We start from the raw sequence: 22924 nt of genomic DNA, 5'->3' as shown, positions 1-22924 counted from the left end.
AATTTATTAGTCCATTTTAGTCAAAATTCGAATTAATGTGAGAAAAAAACACTTTCACCCATATTAAAAAATGGCAACTTTCTTTTTAAGTCTTTTCAAGGAGGGAGGTCCCAAAAAAAAAAAAACCGTTATAACAAAGCATACACCCGATGATCTAACAATCTGAAATTCTATGAAACTTTCAATTTAGGAATTAAAAAAGAGCACCCAAGTTAATGGTCTAAGAATATAATGTATATAATGGGCTAAATTTTTGGCCCAATATGAATAAAATGAACATAAAAATCTCATGTCATGAAATCACTCATCCCAAAAGTTTAAGCTGATTTTGAGGTTTATCAAAGATCAAACTCTTGACCTTTCGGATTTAGAATTCTGATAACATGTCATGAAACCAGTCATCCCAAAAGCTTAAACTGATAGGAAAAGGTAACACTAATGATTATATCTCTAATACTGAATCGAACATTCCTAAACCGCCATTGTATACATTGTACAAAATTTTCATTGGTTCTCTATACTTATACTTCCTCGTTAAAAAATTAAAATAAAAATCTGGTTGCTGAAATGGCACCTTTATCATAAGTTGAATTTCAGTTGTGGGGACACAGACAACCACTAATACAGACATACAAACTTAAATCATACATACTGAATACTGATAAATCAGCTTTCAGGTAGGAGTGTCAACTATAGTTGTTAACTATTTTATTTTAATAATTAATCCTCCTTAATATAAGTGTATCTGTTAAATGTTGTGAGCTGTCATTCTCTTGGAATTCTGGTTTGGATGGTTGTGGATCAGTGGATACCATCATCCACCTTTTCTTGCTCTCCATTAACATTTCCAACTTCCAAGGATAGATTTGTTTATTCCTTAAGATATGGAGGCAAATGCAAGAAGCCAAGACCCACGTGCTAGGAGCAGGTGAGGTAACCACTTAGCATCTGGAGTTTGTGGAGCAAGCTGCTTGCCATCTTCCAAATCCATCTTCACAATATGCTTAATTAGTTTTTGAATGAACCACTTTACTGTATCCATGCATATCCTCTTTTGGTTTGTTTTAGTCTTGGTTTGACTAATGCATCATGCATCATTGCCATGTAATTTGTCTTAGTCTTTTTCTTCATTTGCAATGTAATTTCCGTTATGCCTTATCTTATTTTGTATTCTAATTAAAAATCCATTTGCATAATTCAATAAAAGGGCAATATTTTTCTTAGAGGTCTAAACTCTAAACATAGGTCAAATTGAAGTCATAGTCATTTTGCACGTGATTTGTTTGTCTCTAAGCAATTAGATGATGTAGAGAAATGCCCCAATTTGTGGTTATCTATTCCTCTAATTTTTACAATCCTATTTTGTATTGTTATTCAATCATAGGAATCCTCAATCTCTAATCTCTGTTTATTCCTTTCTTATAGCTCTAGCAAATAACAATCACCCGATTAGGCATGGTTTAAACTAGTAAAACCTGCTCAGTCAAAAGGCAAGAAATAAAACACTCTTGACTAGAATATGTAGCTGAGCTGCGATCAAACTATAATAATTGTTATGTGATAATTATCCTGATCTTCTTCACCTACTAAGAACCCACTACCTTATCAAACTATAAGGCTGCGTTTATTTACTTATTTATAAGAATAGTACATTAAAACATGAATAAAGAAATATAGACAGAGATATTATATTTTGAGATATTAATATCGTATATTTTGTGTTTTTTTAATAAAAAAGATATATAAATACTGACAACGACACAATTTTTTTTATTATTATATTTTTTATTTTAAATTTTGTGTGAAAAATAAAGATAAATTAAATTTTTATTATTTATTCTATCTTATATTTAGTCTAATAATAAATAAAATATAAAAATAATAATTGTTATATCTCTATCTATTTTTTATATCTTATTTTTTAATGTCTTATTTTATTCTTGTTCTCAAAATTAAACGCAGTCTTAATAATTGTTCCGAGACTTACCTAGAACCGAATGGAGTTTGGGCTTGTGTGTGAGGCCCAAACCTTTAAAGAAGGTGGTCTTCGACTTGTCCTACGTCAGGGAGCCGCCGTCCAAGTTGTATGTCTGGATGGATAGGGGGTGGTACTTGCAAGACACTTCGAAATAAGCAGGTTTTAAGTGTATTGAAACTTAGTTTTACCTGAGTGCTTTGGTGTATTTATAGGTGTATTTATAGTGGATAACCGTCCCTTTTATCTTAGGGTTGTTGGAATTTCTCTTCTAAAGATAGAGGAGAGATTTAAGAAGACAATTACTTATTTGAATAAGTGTCACTTGCTGGCTCATGTCAAGTCCGACTTCTTTGAAGAGATCGGATGGATCAGCACAGACCAACCCTTTGAATTAGGCCTTTTTTAACTTAATTGGAACTGACTCTCGCTTTGGGCCAAGATATGAACAATAATCATAATATTTTCTATCTAAATTACAACCTCGCATTTAAAAGGGGATTAGTAGCCAATGAGCCTTATCTCACATGGCATATTTCCCCTTTCTCACCTCAAAGGTCGCAGGTTCAAACTCTACCGGTTGCAATTAAGGAGAAAATATAGTAAGTGCGTGAGGAATGTGTGGGTGTGTGAGTGTACTTAGGATTGAGGGTTATCCAATCCATTGGAATACCTATGATTGAGGGTTGTCTAATCCACTATCCTAAAAAAAAAAAGGGGGGGGGGGGGGGATTAGTATAGACATGATAATATTACCTCATTCCATAAAAGATGAACATGACTTACCCCCAAAAATGTACTATCCTACAATTGGTGTTTGACTAGTAGCATATGTCCAATCTACATAAGAAAAACTGCAAATGTAGCTAGAATCATTAAATTAGGAGCAGAAGAGGTGAAATGTTGCTTCTTGCTTGTTGAATGTTGAGCATTTGCTCAAGTATGAGTGGTTAGTCAAAAGCAAAAACAGTGTTCAGGTCGAACTTAAACAAGTATATTGCCATTCTACTCTGCCTCTGCCATCAGAATAACTTCTTGTTTAAAACTAGAAAAGCACTGTAGCCCATTCCTTCAACTCTGCAACACTGCATACATTGCTGAATTTGAGTAATCCAATTTGCAACACATTGTAAGCGCATGGAGTAATTGTTGCAAACATCTAGGCATACAAAATTTGCTAAAACCGTATAAATCATGCTCCATAATTTTTACCCATTCGTTTCTTTCTGCTTTGTTCAACTGTAAAAATGTGAGAGATTATTGGATCAATGTATTTAGGAGGAATGTATGTCGAAATCCATGATCAAATTCAATATAAAGTTATTCTTTACATGCATAAACCAAATATATAAACCATGTAGCTTGTTTCTCTGCTTTGCATCTTGTTATGGCAGTTAAAAGGCTTAAATTAAACCACTGTCTGAAATTGTTGACAGAAGCATATACGGTGTTGTGAAGTGCGGTTTGGGTTTGGAAAATGGCAACTACTCCCATGAAGATGGCAAAAACATCTTCTCATGATGATCCTTGTTCAAAAAGTGTAACTTATTTATTTAGCAACATTTTAAATAAAAGTAACACTTTTACTTCAAATCAAATCAAGCCCTACAATCTATCATCCAATGGTCAAAATGATGTATCTTCACATGATGATAATCATTAAATCTTCATTGGAGTAGCCACCTTGGAAAATTTATTGCATGCCATTGGCAACAAGTTTAGCATTACATCATCTGCCCTTCTGATCTTTCCAACCCTCTGAGTCCAAATTTAAGAACTGGGTCCCCATCCCTTTGAACCCACAGTGATGTCACCTTCAAATCTATTTGAGTACACTATCATAAATCCTAATATTTTATTAATACAACTTAGATATTTTTCCTTCCACACAAAGTAATCAAAATTTTATGATATTACAATCTTAAATAAATAAATCAATTTAAAAACTTTCTATTAAACAAGTTATTTTTACAATATAAATCATCTTAAGATTTTATATATTTTTTCAATATAAAATCACTGTTTATTCAAACCAATACTAATGAGGTTAGAATAGTATAAAAAAAACACCCACAATTTTGAAAAATAAAAGGGGATAATGAAAACAAAAAAGGGGTCACAATCAGCGAGTGCAAGAGGAAATGTGGTGAAAGCGGTGATCATAAAAACTGTGTTGATTTTTGAAGCTCATGAGTCATGATGCTCAACAGTCAACGACCCATAGGTACAACTTCCATTAATTCTGTGTTAATGAGTTTCAACGCATGCTCACGTGCCGTTGGCGTTAACTCCTCCGTCATAAAAAATCAAAATTAAATGACGCCGTTAGTTTGCTTCTTCAATATTCATTCCTTCCCACTTCACTATACCTGTAACCGCCAACTGTCCCACCATATAACACCAACATCACTACCCTCTCTTTTCCTTTTCCCATTCCTCTCATCTCACTCACTCTCACTCACCACTCCCCTGCGCCGTATAATATAATACCACACGAGATTATTGAGCTTAATTAACGAACTCATCATGAAGCCCTTCTTTTACAGATTCTTGATTCTCCTTGCTCTGTTTTCTCTCGTGGAATCTTCTTCATCATGCAGCAGCAACAACAACAACAGAGACCACGAGCTTGTCTTAAAAGCCTTCCAATATGTCTCTGGATTCAAACCTTCATGGTTCCAAACAACACGCCAACCTTCTTCTTCTTCTTCCAACTGTTCGGTACAAGAGTCATCTCCCATTATTAAGAACATAGAGCTTCCTTCAAGAAACTTAAGCGGCAATATCTCATGGAGCTACCTAAAGAACATGTCAAACCTGCAAGTTCTCGATCTCTCCGGAAATTCCCTGCAAGGCCAAGTATCAAACATGTTGTGGGCAACTCCAAACTTATTAGTAGTAAACCTCTCCAGAAACAGGTTCGGAGGAACCATTGCTTTCAACCAACTCACAACCGTTTCATCATCGCTTCAAGTTCTGAACCTCTCACACAACAGGCTCACCAATCAGGTTCACCTCTCTGGTTTCACAAACCTCAAAACCCTCGACCTTTCCCACAACCACCTTGGAACCTTACCTTCGGGCTTCCAGAACCTCAAAAAACTCCAACACCTCGATCTCTCTAACTGCAACATCGAAGGACCAGTGAAACAAGTCTCTTCCCTTCACTCACTCACCTACCTCGACCTCTCTAACAACACGTTGAATGGAACCTTCCCTTCAGATTTCCCTCCATTGAACACCATCAAGTTCCTCAACATCTCACACAACAACTTCATCAAATCCACAGAACTAAGCCCAAACAAGTACAAGAAGTTCGGCCAATCGGCGTTCATAAACGCCGGCGACAACTTCCACTTGAACTTCAACGCATCCAACCTCCATTCAAAGAAGCAACACCACCAACCACCAATGCAACCAACTAATAACAAACACCACAAGCACAAGTCAAAACACAAAACCGTTTTGCTTGTGGCGGCATCGTGTGCCTCAGGGGTAGTTTTGGTATTGTCGTTGAGCGCGTGCATGTTACGGTGTTACTGTAGGAAGAAGGAAGAGGCGAAGAGGAACAAGTGGGCCATATCGAAACCTGTGGCGTTGACGAGCATCAAGATGGAGAAATCAGGACCGTTCGCCTTCGAGACGGAGTCAGGAACGTCATGGGTGGCTGACCTGAAAGAACCGTCGTCGGCCGCCGTGGTGATGTTCGAGAAGCCGTTGATGAGTTTGACTTTCAAGGACTTGATGAGTGCCACGTCACACTTCGGGAAAGACTCACAACTTGCTGAGGGTAGATGTGGGCCCGTGTACCGAGCTGTTCTACCGGGAGATATCCACGTGGCAATCAAGGTTTTGGAAAACGCAAGAGACGTTGATCACGATGACGCTGTCAACATCTTCGTTGACCTCTCCAGGCTGAAGCACCCTAACCTCTTGCCCCTCTCCGGTTACTGCATCGCAGGTACTCTCATTCAATGCTTTTCACGGGATGGAAAACTGGATATTCAATTCACGAATGTACTTTCCAATTTCCATACTAGGATTCAATTGAATTTAGCGCCAAAATATTAATGATTAATTGTTGTTTGTGAAATTGAAGGGAAGGAGAAGCTGGTGTTGTATGAGTTCATGTCAAACGGGGATTTAGGTAGGTGGTTACACGAGCTACCAACGGGTGACACCAACGTGGAAGATTGGAGTGGTGACACGTGGGAGATTCAAAACGGTATCGCGTCACCTGAAAAGATGGCTTGGCCAACACGACACCGTATCGCCGTTGGTATGGCGCGTGGTCTCGCATTCCTCCACCACGCCGGATCCAGGCCCGTCGTTCACGGCCACCTGGTAACATCTAATATTTTACTCTCTGATGACTTCGAACCACGAATCGCTGATTTCGGGTTGAGGAAATTCGGGCAGGAGCAGAACGCGCCGAATTGCAGCACCGAGACTGACGTGTACTGCTTCGGTGTGGTGCTGATGGAGCTTCTGACGGGACGGCACGGCACGGCGGAGACAGTGGTTTCGGTGAGGAAGCTTGTTAGGGAGGGCCACGGTGTTCGCGCGTTGGATGAGAGGCTCGGATTCGGTGACTCAGAGGCTGAGATGGTGGAGAGCCTCCGAGTCGCGTACCTTTGCACCGCCGAGTCGCCGGCGAAGAGACCCACCATGCAGCAGGTCTTGGGTCTTCTCAAGGACATTCATCCGAGTGGCGGACTCGACTGAGTCCGATGAGTTGACTCGTCCCTGAATCGTTCCTTTTTTCGTTTTTGGGTTTAAGGATTTTGAAGCCCACCACGCGCTTCGTGAGCGGTTTGTGGCTTAAACTCGACGATCCTAAAGACCAAAAAAAAAAAAAAAACTCGAGGATCCTCGTTACTATAGGAGGTGGCAAAATTGGCAATTGAGTTTTTGAATTTTGTAGTATTTATTATGATTATGATTATAAAAATGTATAGGAAAATTTTCGAAGTGTATGGGTACACTAATGTTTTAATAATTTTTAATCGTTGATTTTAATTATAAAAAATAGTTACAATTTTTTCAATATACCAATATACTTGAAAGTATTTTAAATGTATATAGTGCAAAAAAACAAAAAGGTTGAGGAAAACAGTTGGACAAAATTAAGTGGGGTAGGAGGGGAAGCTTGGAATGGTGACATAAGGTGTAATGAATAATAATGAAGTGGGGGAAGTGTGGTGTGTGTAGTATTCTTCTTTTTGGGTGAGCATGTATGGAGGCAGAGAATCCCACTTATTACTTGTCTCTTCTAATAGGGCCTTCCATCATTTATTCTTTACCTTCTTTTTCTGTTTTATTTTATTTTTTCATTTACTATATACTACTTTACTTTAATGTTTTTTTTTTCCTTTTCTTTTTTATTTTGTTTTATTCTCTTTCACTTTGTTCTTTTTTGCTTTGTTCTATTGTTAGTTTATTTTCTTCTCTCTTTAGTTAGGGAATATCCCCTTCCCTAAAAGAAACAAAGATGGGTAGATGAGATTAGATACAACTATATTTATATCTTTAATAATGTGCATGCGTAGCTACTATTTGCTGCTTGTGAGTAGTTTTTTTGCTTTATTATAGAAAATAAAGGAGAACCATGTGCGTTGTGTGTTATACCGTCATGGCTAGGACCAGGTTGTGGCTCTTTAAATAGTGTTAATTTGAGTGACCTTTGATTTTATGGTAGGTAATTAAGGCTATTCTATTTTTGATTTGTCGACATACTCTTGTACGTTAATTCCATCAACGTGGGTCAATGAGTGACATGGGATCTCGTATTGCTTTGATTATTTTAGCATGCTTAAGATGTCAAGTTTTGAATGATTTCGATTGACTTATTCTCATTGAGGGATCTTTCACACATTATTGCCAATATATGGAAAAAGATCACCAACACATAGACAATTTCAACGTAGTGTTCTGTTCTGCATGAATTCAAGTGATATTTGTAATAGTAGATTGTTGAGCTAACATATGCATACAATGAAAAAAACTCCGGTAACCTACTAACAAATGGAAAGTAATGATGATTATAAAAATAGATGGAAATTTGTTTTTTCAACGTTGGTTAAGTTCGTTAATAATTAATGCCTTTTGTGTTCCTCCTCAGAGTTAATGCCCCCAGCGAGTCTCTCATGCTTAGATTTCAATCCGAATCTGGTTTTGATGGGAACAATAACATACTGTGGACTATAACACTTTGATCTTTGATGTTTTATATCACTTATATCTTCTCCTAATAATTCTTTACAATAGTATATTGCAGTACATAATTTTCTCTTTTATATATCTTTACAATGTGACATAAATTAAAGGGAAGTATTTTGTTTTGAGAAAGTATAGGGAGCCAATTATCTAAGTGTACAATGTGTACAATGGAGGTTTAGGAAGTATTAGAGATATGATCATTAGTGTTACATTATCCTGTCAGGTTACGCTTTTGAGATGAGTGATTTCATGATATGGTATTAGAGTTTTAGATACGAAAGATCAAGAGTTCGATCCTTGATGAACCCCAAAATCAACTTAAGCTTTTGTGATGAGTAATTTTATGACATGAGATGTTTATTATCCTTAGTATTCGGATGGTACACATTGTACGCTTAGGTCATTGGCTCCCTAGCAATACTCTTTTGTTTTAATCCTTATTTCATTATCTTTAACTTTTGATGTAATTATCCTACTCTTGTTTCAAACTTTAAATCTTTATTAGACCTTTAACATTATTTTAATACAAATGTGTGTATATATGCATGGTGATGAAGAAACTAACGGATTTGTTTTATCTGCATGAGCAAGCTTATAAGGTGCACGTCAATATCAACTTTACTTGCAGCTGCTTCAATTCAAAGTTGGTTTGCCAGCTGCTATATTTCCGCGTTTTTCTTATCCACATGATGGACGAAAATTCTTGAGCCTGACATTACAATTACAATAGTCCCATCCCATTAATGCTAATAAATTAAATTAGGCTGACGCAGAGAAATGTAAAACCTTAGCTTCCACGTTCCTTGTCTATTTCATACTTCATAAATAAAAAGTTGGATAACATTTTTTCTACCGAGAGATATTGAGAAAATATTCAGTTTGGTTCCTGAAGTTACACTCGAATTTCAATTTAGTTTTTAAAATTTCAATTGTCTCAATTTAATTCCTGAACTTTTCAAATTTTAATCACGTTAGTCCCTACAATAATGTCCGTCACAGAGTTAATTGAAAAATTTGGATACTAAATTGAGACAATTAAAATTTCAAGAACTAAATTGAGGTTCGATTATAACTTCAGGGACTAAATTAAGTATTATCTCAGAGATATTCTTTCTCCATGATCATCTTATTATAACTAGTGAAATAGCTAAATACTATAGTCGCCATGACAATGTTATAAATAACAAGAAAAATTTCTACTATTGGTTCTAATTAAATTTCTTGCAACACACGTTATGTGGATGCTTTTTCAGTTTCTTTTACCTTTAGCTTTTACACAAGTGTTATTGCATACTGCTACAAATATGAGTCACGGTTATTATTGTCACTTTACTATTTTGCTGAAAGTTTAACTGGGACAGTGTTGCTTTCTAATGGAAATATGAACTGTAGTGCACTTCTAACAAAAACTTAATCTGCTCAATAACAAAAAAGTCCAACAACACTTAACAATATAAAACATTTCTTATATAACACCTACTCATTACAATTGTTTAAAATTATTTTACAGTTAAACAATAAACAGAATACCTAGAAGAAATCTTTGTTTGCTGAGTTCCTCAAACATAATTGGAAGGAATTTGTTCAAACTCAACAGGTTGTTGTGTATATAAAATCTAATTTAAATCTTCATTTAAAAAAATATTATTGAAATCAAATTGCCTCAAGACTTAGTTTTTAGATAAAGTTACTCAAGACTAATCGAATTGTAGTTAGCCTAATTAAAGGACTAAAAACTTGTTCAAAGTCAAAGTCTTTTCTCTTAATGAAAGCCTTAAGTAATATAGTTCCATCCGGATGTGATGGTAATCAGTAACAAAGAGAAGGGAATTGAATCTTAGCCTCTTTTTGTTGAATATTAATTTCTGATTTTTTAAGAAATTTCAGGAAATATTTTCTGTTTTTTGTCTCATGTCAAGTTGAAAGACACTTTTGTTTTGTCTCGTACCGAGTTGAGAGATATTTTTATTTTTGTCTCTTGATAACCAAAAACGGAGAAAGGAGCAGGAAAGAAGAAATAATACCAGATATATCCTGATTCAGCCACTAGGTACAATGTGGCCTACATCTAGTCTCCATCACAACAATGATGGAATTTCAGTATGTTATCACAATATTACAAACACTAATTTAACTCTAGGAACTACTCGTTCATATCTAGGACAAATCTAGATTTTACACCCAATCTGAATTTGACTAGGACTCAAAACCTAGTTTTCAATCACAAAGTGCTAACCCAACTTGCAAGGGAATCTCCACAAGATCATGAAACACAACATATAGATGTACAAAGAAACTCTGAGACATCTATGGCTATTTTTTTCTAATATTGATCACTGTCTTTTTTCTCTGGCTTTTTCTTACAAACCTCACCATATTTGACTTTTTTTCCATGAGACTCAGATAGACAATACTAGGAAAAAGAAAACAAAATGAATATTTTTGAAGGAGAAGAACTCAAAGAGTTTGGGTAGCTATGAGAACTCTATACTTTACACTTTCTCTCATTGATCTCAACCCTTGGCCGTTCACCCTTAATATAGAAGAGGAAACTTCTAAGGTTGAAACCGGTTCAACCAAACAACTTCTTTTTCAACCAAAAATAGCAGCGGTTCAGACAAAGAGAAGAGAGAGGGAAAACCAAAAACCAATATGCATGTACCTCTCTCAACCCTTTTTATCAAGCTCCTTCCATCTGAACCCTTGATCTTGTCTTTAGCTCCAAGAAAGGATTCTGACCCAGAGCCGCTTCTTTCCTTCCATTTTTACTTCTTCCTATGCGTAGTTCCAGATGCTATCTTCTTTCTTTGATGAACAAAAATAGAAATGAGCTTTTGCAACTGAAATCTTCTTCTCTGACAGATACGGATCCTTTCTTTTTTTGTTATGGAGGATCTTGAAACTCTTTTTCAAAATCTTGCCTTCGATGACAAAGATATTGCCATGTCTTACTTTAGATCTTCCTTCCTCATAACCTTTCTTCCATAAGCTTTTTTTGTAACTTCTTTTTCTTCATGACTTCTATCTTCTTCTCAGTTTAATTGATATGACCGAAAGATAAGAGAGAGGAGAGAGAAGAGACAAAGCTTTTAATGCAATACTAAACCCAATTTAATTTTTAGTTTCGGTTACTTATGCATGCAATCAATTGAATTGAGATTTGAATTCCATTAACCATTAGAGTAGGTAATCGAACCAATCCCTTAATCCATTCTTTTCTTTTTCAATTCGGATCAATAATGTTGGACCAAGATAAGAGTTTACTTGGGCTTGTGATTTGGGCCAATTTAGTTTTCTTTTATTTCAGCATCCAACCACTTATATTAAAATTAATTTTTGCACAAGACTTAATTAATTTTAAATAACAAGTTGGGTTTATATTGTCTTTTGACCCAATATAGAATCTGCACACTAACAAACACATTAAACAACCTATTAAAAGTAAATAACAATTTAATAATTTAATAATGTTTGATCATCAAATTAGATATTAGTTTTCTAAACTCAATAGAATGTTTTTTAATAGTAAAGACCCATTTACTGCCTATAATTTTGGCATTATGTGGTGGTAGTACCGCAACTTAGGTATTAACTTTCTTAAGAGCTTGATATTCATCTTTTGGGGCTATTACTCTTCACTTGCTGAGTTCCTCAATCTTACTCTCTTATTGTGTGGTGTTAATACTTTTGAGTTTTGAGCTTACCCTAATTGAAATTTCGATGAAAGCTGTTATTGAGTCCACAGATAGATTTAGTTTTCTGTCCTTGTCAACAAGAACTGAGTTAGTTCCGTATTCCACAAATCCTTTAAACCTTAAAGTAGAGACAAAAATGTGTGCTACTACTATTCTTAGTTTCTTACATGTATGTATGTAACTGATGGAGTTGGGTAATGCAAATCTTGTGGTTATTTAATGCATGCTAGCTCTATCCATATATAGAGCGATAGATTTCACGTATATTTGGGTACAAGTACATGTGTATTATATAATTTAATTTATTTTTGGATAAAATATAGGTTTAATTATTCTGTTGGTTCCTATAGTTTCGCGAAATTTTCAATTAGGTCCCTATACTTTTTTTCCTTTTAATTGGGTCCCTATACGTTAAATTTTTTTTTTCAATTTAGTCCCTATCAACGTTAAACGTCAAAAAAATGTTAGTGACTTGTGAAATTACTTGTATACCCTTAGGTAGCGTTTGTTTTGAGGTACTGAGACAGAGACTGAGAGACTGAGACTCAGTATTGTGTTTGTTAGTTCAGAGACTGGTACTAAAATTTCTGTCTCTCTCTAAAATTTCAGTATTTCAGTACCTCTAAAAAATAGGGACACAAGGGACTGAAATTTTTAGAGATGGAAACTGAAACTTTAATAACATTTTATACCTAAAATACTTTCATTTCAATTAATTAATTCCAATTTTATCCTTTGTGCAAATTAAATTAGAGTTTCATTCTTATTTCAATTCCTATCTTCCATTTTGCACCAAACATAATACTGAGATTTATTTCAATCCCTGTCTATTGGTCTCTGTCTCTCAGTCTCTGTCTTTTCGTTTCTGTCTCTCCACCAAACGCTACCTTAGGGACCTAATTGAAAAGAAAAAAAAGTATAGGGACCTAATTGAAAATTTAGTAAAACTATAAATATTCAAAGAAAGATATTCCTATAATCCATATTCACACTACAAGAAATTACTGAAATAGCGACCGATTTAGTGATTGATTTCTCTTGAAAATCGGTCGCTGAACCCTTTAGCCACTAATTTCTGAACTAAAAATCTAAATCGATTATTAACTCTGTCATTGTTCCTAATTTTATAATTATAGATTTTTACTCATTTCAGATTAACCACTATTAAAACTAAATTTTTATAAATAATTATATTTCCACAAAATATAAAAGGAATTGAGGATAGATTAATTTTTCAAATAAATACCACAACATTTACAATGTCTACATCGAAATATAGAATTTAACATATTGAAAATTCCTAAATACATTAAATTTATGATCCACAATGTCTTCACCATAGCAAGGTGCTTCATGCATGCTTTTGTACAAAGTTGAATCAAACTTTTAGGTTCTCATAAAGATAGAAGCTCGACTTAGATTCCATACTTATGTTCCTAAGTCTCCAACAAAGACAACACCTGCAACCAACATATCACTCTCAATTAAAACATAATAAAACAAATTTTTTATTATGTGAAAAAGGAGCTCCATCAGCTACCGGCTAATATTTCCACTTGGTCATGTGTTCTTTCTCCCTTAAATATCTCCTTAACTTGTCAGCCCTATGCTTGTGAGTGCCAAATTTTGTTTAAGTCATGAAAGAAATCTCACATTTTTTACATTCAAGGTCTTCAGGCACTTCTAGCAAGTCTTGAAGTCTAGTCTAAAACCAACTTTGTATCTAAACATTTCCTCCAAAATAAACAAATAAGTATTAAATACCAAACAAAAATTATAGCATAGAGCTAGAAATGACCAAAGGCCCAAGGAAATCAACTCACTGATGTTAGATAAACAATGCAAAAGAACATGCTGGCCATTTCTCCTATACTTCGATGGAATGCAAAAAACATAAATGAAAAGAGAGGCAGAGTGATGATGTGAAGATCTACTAGAAAATATGATAAATTTTAACATAAAAAAACACACTAAGATTTTTAATAAAAACACAAGAAGCCAACACAAATACAAGAAAACAAATGCAAATTCCTATAGAACTCGATAAACCAATGATCCTAACAAACAAAGAGGATTGATATGCATCCTGAATAAAAGCATTCCATAACCAATACCACATAAGAGATATAATGGAACCAATTGTAGCCCCAACAACCACCTGGTTCATTGTATGAAGTTGTTGTGATACCCTTAGATATGACTGGAAACACACAAGAGCAGAAACTCAAGCTACCAAAAATATTAGTTGCCATCATTACAGTAAAATTCGGATATTTCAATGCTAATTTATATGAATAGCTTATATCAGATAAATTCATATTTTAAAAAGTTCTTACCAAGTTTCTATGGATAAATATGTTTGTGCATTCTGAATATAAATGCAAATAATGCAATGTTTGAATACATATACTGAAGGTTTCCAAGCTTATATGCTTTCCTTCGTTGAGATCATTGCAATATGGAAACAATAACATGACATAAGTCTACTGAGGACAATGCTGTAAACATTTAGCCCAAGCAATTCTACAGCTGCAGCATGATAAGAGAAGCAATCGCATGTATATAATGAATCGGTATATACTAAAATAAGAACCATTTTATTATATGATGATGAAAATATAACTAAAAATAAAGGATCAATCCACATAAGCATGAGTTTAACAGTATATACCTCAATTTCAATGGTATTAAATCAGAATCCAGAATTCCCTTTAACTGCAACAAGAAGTCGATCCGGACAAGCCACTGCAGCCGAAATGCAATACCTAAGGCCAACCTCCCAAGTCCCTGCATCCAAACTAGTCCCGGGCTCTGTCTGAAATGGAAGCCACGGGAGTAGGCGCGAGGCAGCGAAACCAAGCGCAAGGGATGGAGGGGCAGCGCGGTGAGGGAGGGACGGAGGCACGGCGCGGCGAGGCGAGGGAAGCATGGAAGCACGGAGGCACGGAGGCGAGACACGGTGAGGGAGAGAGGGACAGAGGCGCGTCGAAATACAAGGGATGAGTAGAATACAAGGGACGAGGCATGACAGGGACGTCGAGAGGAGGAGGCGCGGCGAGAGGCACCGTGCGGCAGATCCGGAGAGAGCTCGATGAGAGGTTAGGGCTAAGGATATGGGAGTGTGGGGGGTCACTGGGCTATGGATGGGAGTGTGGGGGTCAAGTGAGAAGGGTTTTTTTGGAATTTTTAAAATATAAGAGTGTCCTGTTATCTTCAAAAAGAGAATATTCGTTTTTTTAAGAGAATATTCTGTTATTTTAGACGTTTTTGTCACGGTAGGGATTTAATTGAAAAAAAATTAATGTATAGGGACTCAATTAAAAGGAAAAAAAGTATAGGGACCTAATTAAAAATTTCGCGAAACTATAGGGACCAACAGAGTAATTAAACCTAAAATATATTTTTATTCTTGAAGTTTGACAAAAATTTTAAAAATACTCTTAAATTTTATTTTGTTTCTATTTTATTTCAGAAGTTTTCGATTTGTATCAAATATATCTCTATCGACTAATTTTTTATAAGAACAACCCTCAACACAAACAAATCAAGCATAATTTTTATGCATTATTATTAGATTGGTATTAAATTTTTTGAAAATTTAGCCGTCGAGAGTATATTTAATGCAAATAAAAAATTTCTGAAATAAAATTGAAACAAAATAAAACTTAGGGTATTTTTGAAACTTTTATCAAATTTTTGAGACAAAAAATATATTTTATCCTTTTTTGTATATTTTATATTTTAATACATATTCTAGTGGTTAATTTTAGTGTACACCTAAAATTTATGTCATTATTATTTATTTTTTTTGTGGGTCAGTAAATTGGACAACCCCCAATCCTAGGTACTCCAATGGATTGGACAACCCTCAATTCTAGGTACACAACACACCCACACATTCCTCACACATTTATCATATTTTTCCCTCAAATACAACCTCTAGAATTTGAACTCTAGACCTTAGTGGTGGGAAGAAGGTGAAATGCCACTTGAGCTAAGGCTCTTCGGCATATATGTCATTATTTAACCAGGGGATCATAATAACTGGATTACTTCTAACATTTTTTTGGTTGCTGTTGTCAGTTAATAGGCTTTCAGGCCCAAAGGGTTTGATAGTTGAGATTGTTCAAAAATGGGCTCATTGTTCAGGCCGAATGAAAATAGGTTCATTGTCAAACTTTAACCAAGAACAAGAAACACCTGCAGCCGAGGCCTAGACCAAGTGGTAATCATATTGCCATTGAGACTGGGATGAGGTTCGATAAAACCTCAGTGTGGGTGCGTGTGTGTGAGTAGTTTAATAACCAAAAAAAAAAAAAAAAAAGAAACACCTGTTTGATCGGGTCGGGTCTGTCCGGCCCATCCATGGTAAAAAAACACCTGTGTTTTCGAATTTCGATTCATCATTTGCATCTGTGATAGTCTTTCTTTGGTTCTTCCTGATTCAACCTTTTTCCATCTTCTCTGGTTCCCTCCTAATTCCAATTTTCTCGTCTCAAATTCCCTTCACTCGCAGCTCAACAACACTTCCCTGTCACTCAATTTCAACCTTTCACAGGAAACAAGCCCTTCATTTGTTCCTCGCCGGAACCCTAGCTTCTGCCAATGGCATCCAAGAAGAAGCAATCTGAAGGTATAGCCTTATTGTCCATGTACAACGACGACGGAGACGACGATATGGAGGACGCCGAAGAAGATGAAGAAGATAACCAAGAGATAGGTATGCGCCACGAGCAGAACGAGGACGCCGCCGCCGGAGGATTTGCTGCGGAGGTAAATTTGACCGCCACCGACGCGGATAGAATGGCAGGGGTTGATTCAAGTAACGAGGGAGTTGCGGACGAGGTGTACACGCCGGCGGAGAAGCGCAGGTTTGGAACTCCAACGCCGCAGCGCGTTAACACAAACATGGTAATTTCGCCGCCGCAAGATCAACGAGGGGTGGCCGTGCTGCCGTCGGATTCGACGAGGAGCGGGAGAGGAAAGCTTACTATAGTGGACTATGGTCATGACGAAGTTGCAATGTCTCCTGAGCCTGAGGTACACTCCTTTTGTAGAATCTTATGTTTTCTCTTCGATTTTCTTTGGAAGTGAGAATGATGGGTGTGTTTGTTGCCAATGATTGCAGGAAGGAGAGATAGGAGGTAGTGTTCGAGTCATGTATGGGGACCAGCTTAATGTGACCAATGGTAAGTGCAATATGATATTACAATGATGATTGAAATCCGATGAAACTTGTATGATACTTATGATAAATCGTGATTGAAATGCATCTTTATGCATTTAACTCATGCTTAGAATGCGGTGTAATTTGGGATGGGAAGAGTAGCAATCCTGTATTCGAATTTCAGTCTTGAGAAGATGATATTGCTTGATTTAATTTTTATTCAAATACAGTACAATTGCTAGTTTGCTACATGTTCATTTCTCCTGCCTCTAACTTACTACCCTCTGGAACATGTAATTGCAGGTGATTTGCTAGATAGAACACCATCTGGAGCAGTCCACGTTATGACACCTAGCAATCAATCAAACACTCCTCAATTATCTGAGCAGTTGAAATCTGATACAATGAATGATGATGCCATGATTGGACCTGATGATGCAGAACCTGTAGAAGCAGGTCAAGATGAGCAAAAATCTGAAGACCCATTGGATAAATTTCTCCCTCCTCCACCAAAAGCAAAATGCTCAGAGGAACTGCAAGTAAGTTTTGTTACAGCATTTGAATATTATCAACAGTTGAATACCATTTTAATAGATTGTAAAGTAGCATTCAATAAGTTAAGTAAACCACTTAGCTTGTCCTGTGCTCTGGTTTGATGTTGGATTTAATTGTAAGTTCCCTCAATTTTTTGAGCAAGAACATTCTTTGGTAATGATTTAACAATCCATGGTTTCTAATTGCCTCAATCAAATTCCTTCTGTTAATAATTAGAGGTTCTATTTGTAGATCTTTTACCTCAGTTTTATATTATACTATCTAGACATTAATATTTTCTAGTGGATGCCCCCTTCTCTTCTCAGTACTATCCCTTAAAAGTTGGCTGTAATTCTGTAATTATGGATTCTTTTTCGATTGCAGAGAAAAATAAACAAGTTCTTGGAGTATAAGAAGGCTGGAAAAAGTTTTAATGCCGAAGTTCGCAACAGAAAGAACTATCGAAATCCTGACTTCTTATTGCATGCAGTGAGGTATCAAGAAATTGACCAAATAGGGTCTTGCTTCAGTAAAGATGTATTTGACCCTCATGGATATGATTCAAGCGACTTCTATGATGAAATTGGTCAGTAACTGCTGCTTCTCTCCTTATTTCCTGACTGTTATTTGCCATGTTAGTCTACAGTTTACTCTTTTCCATGATTTTGTTAAATTTATCATGCATACTATTTTACTGTCTGGACCATAGTAGTTAAGCTTTGATAGTGGCATGGTGCAGCTGGGTGAACAAACCGCAAAGATGCTATGATGGTATAGCAGATCATAGAGCGGCACTGCACCCAAGATTGTAGATAACCTGTAAATAATCTCTGATACACATTAGTTCTTAAAACTCAACTACTTGTTATCAATACTATAAATCTGCACTACTAAAAACCTTGGCGCATCTGCTCATTTTGCTGCTATTGGTTACCTTGGTCTGTAGATGTCTGTCTACATTTGTTGGTTATGACGGCTTGCGTGTTAGGCCATAATAGGTTGTTTATTCCAAGCTGGCAGTGTGTTTAAAGTATTTAATGATGTTAAAATCCTTTTTTAACTGTCAGAATGTGTTTTGCTTGCACTACAAATACATTAGAGGTTATCTTTTGGGCTGCAATGCAGCACTACCTTTTATTGTAATTATTATACTCTTGATGAAGTATAATTTTATCAGATTAAGTATGTAATGTTAACTTCAAGAAATGAGGCCTTCTAGATTTCTCTATTGTTTTTTTGGTTGTCAATTTTTCTTGGTTTTGACTTGGCAAACTGAATATTTGCTAGGTTTAGGCTTTAGTTCTTGGCATGTCTATATTTTGGCTTCCATCTCTGAGCACCTGTTTTTAATATTTTTCGAATCTCATCTATTTTATTTCTCTTGATTTTGCAGCAAATACCGGTTTTTCTATTTTTTAACTTCTATTTGTTTTTCGGTGCCTTAAATGAACAAACAGAGGCTGATATGAGGCGTGAAAGTGAAAGGAAAGAACATGAGAAGAAGAAAGCACAGAAGATGGAATTTATCGCTGGGGGAACACAACCGGGAATTGTAGCAGCAGGTGCTCCCAGAATCAGCTTGCCTGTTGCAGGTCCAGAAACCTCCTAGATGTTTTGTGCAATAGTGAAGCTTTTTCTTAGGTGTCATTTTTCATATATTTATGATGTTATCTTATAGTGCTTTTATGATATTGTTTTTGCACAGGTGGTTCTGCTGTGGCTGCAAGTGGTTTGGTGCCACCTATAGCTGACTCTATTAATCGGGATGGTAGACAGAACAAAAAATCAAAATGGGATAAGGTATTCATCTAAACTTTCCTACTGCAACTTCAGGGACATTCTTAATTGGCTCATTGTGCTAACAAATTTTTAGTGAATGATTTTGTTCCAGGTGGATGGTGATCGAAAAAATCCTCTGCCCTCTGTGGGGCAGGATTCTGTATCCACTGTTGGGGCTCATGCAGCAATTCTATCTGCTGTTAATGCTGGCAGTGGGTACATGCTATTTGTGTAAGTACATAAACAACCTTGAATTTTATGCGTTGTATTTATGTATCTTGATTCCAGTTTGGCATTTGTTCAATCATATAGAGGAGAGAGGAGGGGGGACTAGAATAGATGACATATGAAAGCTAACGAGAGAGATCCACAAAACTAACAAGAGATGACAACATGTGATTGATACAGTGACGGGTGTTTTTGTTGGGCAGGCAGCAAAAACGGCGAGAGGCAGAGGTAAAAAGATCTACTGAAAAAAGGTCGGAGATAAGATCGTGAACCATCCATTTTACTAAGACTGTATAACTAAAAGTTGTGGGTTGAACATATTTCAGCATAACATTTTTGTCTGTTAATCAACTTTGGCAATGATCACTGGCACTGTATATTTTTTAGAATGAAAGGAATTTTTTTACTGAAGCTTGCTTTGATGCCTTGTTAAATTTTAATCTATGTAGCAGTGCAGTAATTAATTGGTTTAATGCTTCCTAATTATATTAGTTGACTACCTTTGTCATCAGTTTACTCCAATAGTTTTTTCATATTCGTTGTGAACTTTGTATGTACATGAATCTAGGTTTGGGCTCACATTTGGGGGTTATGGTGGGTCTCTGCTGAATGTATTTGTAACTTGAGTAAAATTTAGTTTGAAGTAAAAAGTGTATTCTGGACAAGTAAATTTATCGGCTATTGTATTGAAGAAGAAAAAATATGAGAAATGAAGAACTCGGTTGTTATGACTTATGATTGACTTGATATGTATGTTTTCTAGTTACTACTGTGTTGATGTTATCTCAACACCCAAGAATGATGCCTCTTGTTAACATGAATATTAGATGTTTGTTAAGAATAACAAAGTTCCAAATATTAATTTAGGAGCATGGATTTAGTTTTCCGTGTGAGGCATTACAAATTATTAGTAAAGTTATGCTTAACATTATTCCATACCATTAAAAGTGCGAACTCAGGTGTTTCTTTTATAGAATATGTGGGGGTTGTTAGTAATAATATTCAGCCTGCCTTAAACAATGTTATATTCACATGTTAGTTAAATTCATAATATTGTTCTGTTAATAAAAACCGCTGCCCGATATTAAGAAGCTAGAAAGTGTTGGTGGCATCGAGCTCAGAGGTAGTTGGAGTGAATCATTGGCTGCAGTAATTGGGCAAATAAATAAATAAATAGTAAATACATTTTACGGGAAACGAGGTTGGACTTGGGGTGTAGTCCAGTTGAAAATGTGCCACTTGCTTTCTGCTCTCCAGCTATTCATTCATTCATGAAACTCACCTTCCTACACTCGTGTTTTTACCATAATTAAATATGACCTGACCACCTTAAATATAATGTGAAGTTGTTTAGTGAATAATATATCTTTTTTTTTCAAAATAATGATTAACACTAATGATGTTGGTTAAAACATTAAATGATGCTTAGTGCAACCAAGCATTTTGTTGTCGTTATTGGGTGGAAGCATGAAATTGTCCATTGGTTCCTAACATTGCCTCATTTCGATGTACTATGTATGTGGGACCTTAGACCATCTCCAATAGGGAACTCATCCCAATTCCTGTTTATGGCCCACCTGTCATAAAAAGTAACTCCACATCAGCTTTTGCGTCATAAACAGTAAATAGGAACTCAAAACATCTCTCTCTTCTCCATTAGGAGGAACTAACTTTAGTCCCTGTTGTGGTCCCACTTAATTAATTAATTAAAATACTTGTAATTAATGTAATTAATTTTTTTTAATAATGTAATTTAAATATTTAAATTTAAAAATAATTCACTATTAAAAGATATTAATATTAAATAAATTCATATATAATAATAATACACAATAGATGAATTCGGGGTTACACTAATTTATAAAATTACTTAATATAAAGAAAAACATAATTAAACATAATTAAATAAAGTAAAATTACTAAATTTTTATTAATTAAATAAAAATTAATTATTTAATCTAATTAATTATTATAATTATTAATAAATTAATTATAATTTAACTATTATTTAAATAATTAATATAAATCATTAATTAAATAAAAATATAATTACTTAATATAATTAATTATTATTTAATTATTTAATATAATTATTTATTTTAATATAATTATTTAATATAATGAATTAAAATTTTATATAATTATTTATTTAAATAATAACTTGCCAAATGGCAAGTTATTATTTGTTGCTCTCAGTCCCCGTTCAGAGGGACTTTGTCCCATCGGTCCTTGTGCAAGGTCCCCATTCCATTTTGCTCCAACAGTCCCAGTTCCCTTTTTGTCAGAAACAGGGCCTCAATATATGCCCATTGGAGTTGCTCTTATACGGAAACAGTTCACGGAATCAATCACGGTTGCATTGCACCTTTTATTGTTTTGTTTTTGTTTGGGGAAAACTTTTTGGTGCCTATAATTTTTGTACTTAAATTACTTAAAATTAAAAATAGAAAAAAATGAGATTTATTCTTTTATTTTTGAATTTTATGTCTAAAATTTAGACACCATAAAAACACCTTTTGTGGAAAGCTGAAAGTCAAATTCAGCTTTTGCCATGTGATACGAAAATGTACCAAGAACAAACCATTTTAATGTTAGAGATACCATACAAATTAGTGAAGTGAAATCATACAAATTATATTATTTTGATGTAATATACACCAAATTTAATCTAATGCATCAGAGCATTTTACTAGGTAGGGGACCCCATATGCCATGTTCAATGCAAGATCCTTATATCAACATCCATTCAACATTCCAATCTTGTTCATTTGTGATATTATCTGGCAACTTCGGCTTCCATTCAATTCAACCATCAAACACTTTTGGTCAGCATCCACATATATAAACTCCTCAGAATCATCATTTTCTTGCTTCTTTTCACTAATTAGCCAGGCCCCTTCACAGAAAGTTGCATGAAAAAGGAAAGAAAAAGAAAAAAAGTGTTTCTCTTCATATAAAATAATAGAATCTTACATTTCTTTTAATTAATATTATTGTCACAAAGCTAGAACTAAGGTTGTTCCTTTTACAACTTAGTAATGATTTCTTGGTTGTTAATGGGATATACATATATATATACTAAGGAAATGAAGCCTCTAGAGATAGATAACATAGGATGCATCATCTTTCCCTCCATAAAGATGGCTTACTAGGTCTATTACCTTTTTTCATGATGAGGGATGGAAACACGCTTTTTAATTTGAATATGGAAACAAAAGAAGTGTTGGACTCGCGTATGGGGAGGAGGGGTGCTTCATCTCATTGTGGGATCAGAAGAAGCAGAACTCGGACCCTGCGAGTTGTGTCGCTCGAAACGTAAAAAAAAAT

General features: G+C 35.2%; 2 protein-coding genes and 1 long non-coding RNA gene across 8 annotated transcripts; 2 read left to right on the top strand and 1 right to left on the bottom strand.

The window, feature by feature from the left end:
• The first annotated feature begins 4205 nt into the window (after window positions 1–4205).
• Window positions 4206–7348, top strand: LOC112783478 (calmodulin-binding receptor kinase CaMRLK). Its single transcript, XM_025826443.3, has 2 exons — window positions 4206–5936; window positions 6075–7348. The coding sequence occupies exons 1-2, from the start codon at window positions 4502–4504 to the stop codon at window positions 6698–6700; spliced, it is 2061 nt and encodes a 686-aa protein (XP_025682228.1). The 5' UTR covers window positions 4206–4501; the 3' UTR covers window positions 6701–7348.
• Window positions 7349–13211: 5863 nt separating this feature from the next.
• On the bottom strand, window positions 13212–14698 carry LOC140183322 (uncharacterized). The gene is made up of 3 exons (XR_011879285.1): window positions 14561–14698; window positions 13543–13612; window positions 13212–13349 (listed from the first exon to the last, which is right to left on the bottom strand). It is a non-coding gene; the product is annotated as an uncharacterized lncRNA (long non-coding RNA).
• A 1487-nt stretch (window positions 14699–16185) lies between these two features.
• Window positions 16186–20008, top strand: LOC112783488 (uncharacterized). Of its 6 annotated transcripts, none has more exons than XM_025826456.3 (8): window positions 16186–16929; window positions 17018–17078; window positions 17360–17595; window positions 17975–18176; window positions 19048–19182; window positions 19296–19390; window positions 19482–19600; window positions 19805–20008. In XM_025826456.3, exons 1-8 carry the CDS (start codon window positions 16495–16497, stop codon window positions 19827–19829), a joined length of 1308 nt encoding a protein of 435 aa, XP_025682241.1. In that variant the 5' UTR covers window positions 16186–16494; the 3' UTR covers window positions 19830–20008. The 6 variants fall into 6 exon arrangements, 3 of the variants coding, with proteins under 3 accessions (XP_025682241.1, XP_025682240.1, XP_025682242.1); XM_025826455.3 differs by having other exon boundaries at window positions 19801–20008; XM_025826457.3 differs by having other exon boundaries at window positions 19682–20008.
• Window positions 20009–22924: the final 2916 nt, after the last annotated feature.

This window comes from Arachis hypogaea, chromosome 20 (genome assembly GCF_003086295.3).
Source record: "Arachis hypogaea cultivar Tifrunner chromosome 20, arahy.Tifrunner.gnm2.J5K5, whole genome shotgun sequence".
Lineage (NCBI taxonomy): Eukaryota > Viridiplantae > Streptophyta > Magnoliopsida > Fabales > Fabaceae > Arachis > Arachis hypogaea.
Note: the sequence above shows the minus strand (reverse complement) of the source record. Positions and strands in the feature narration are given on the sequence as shown.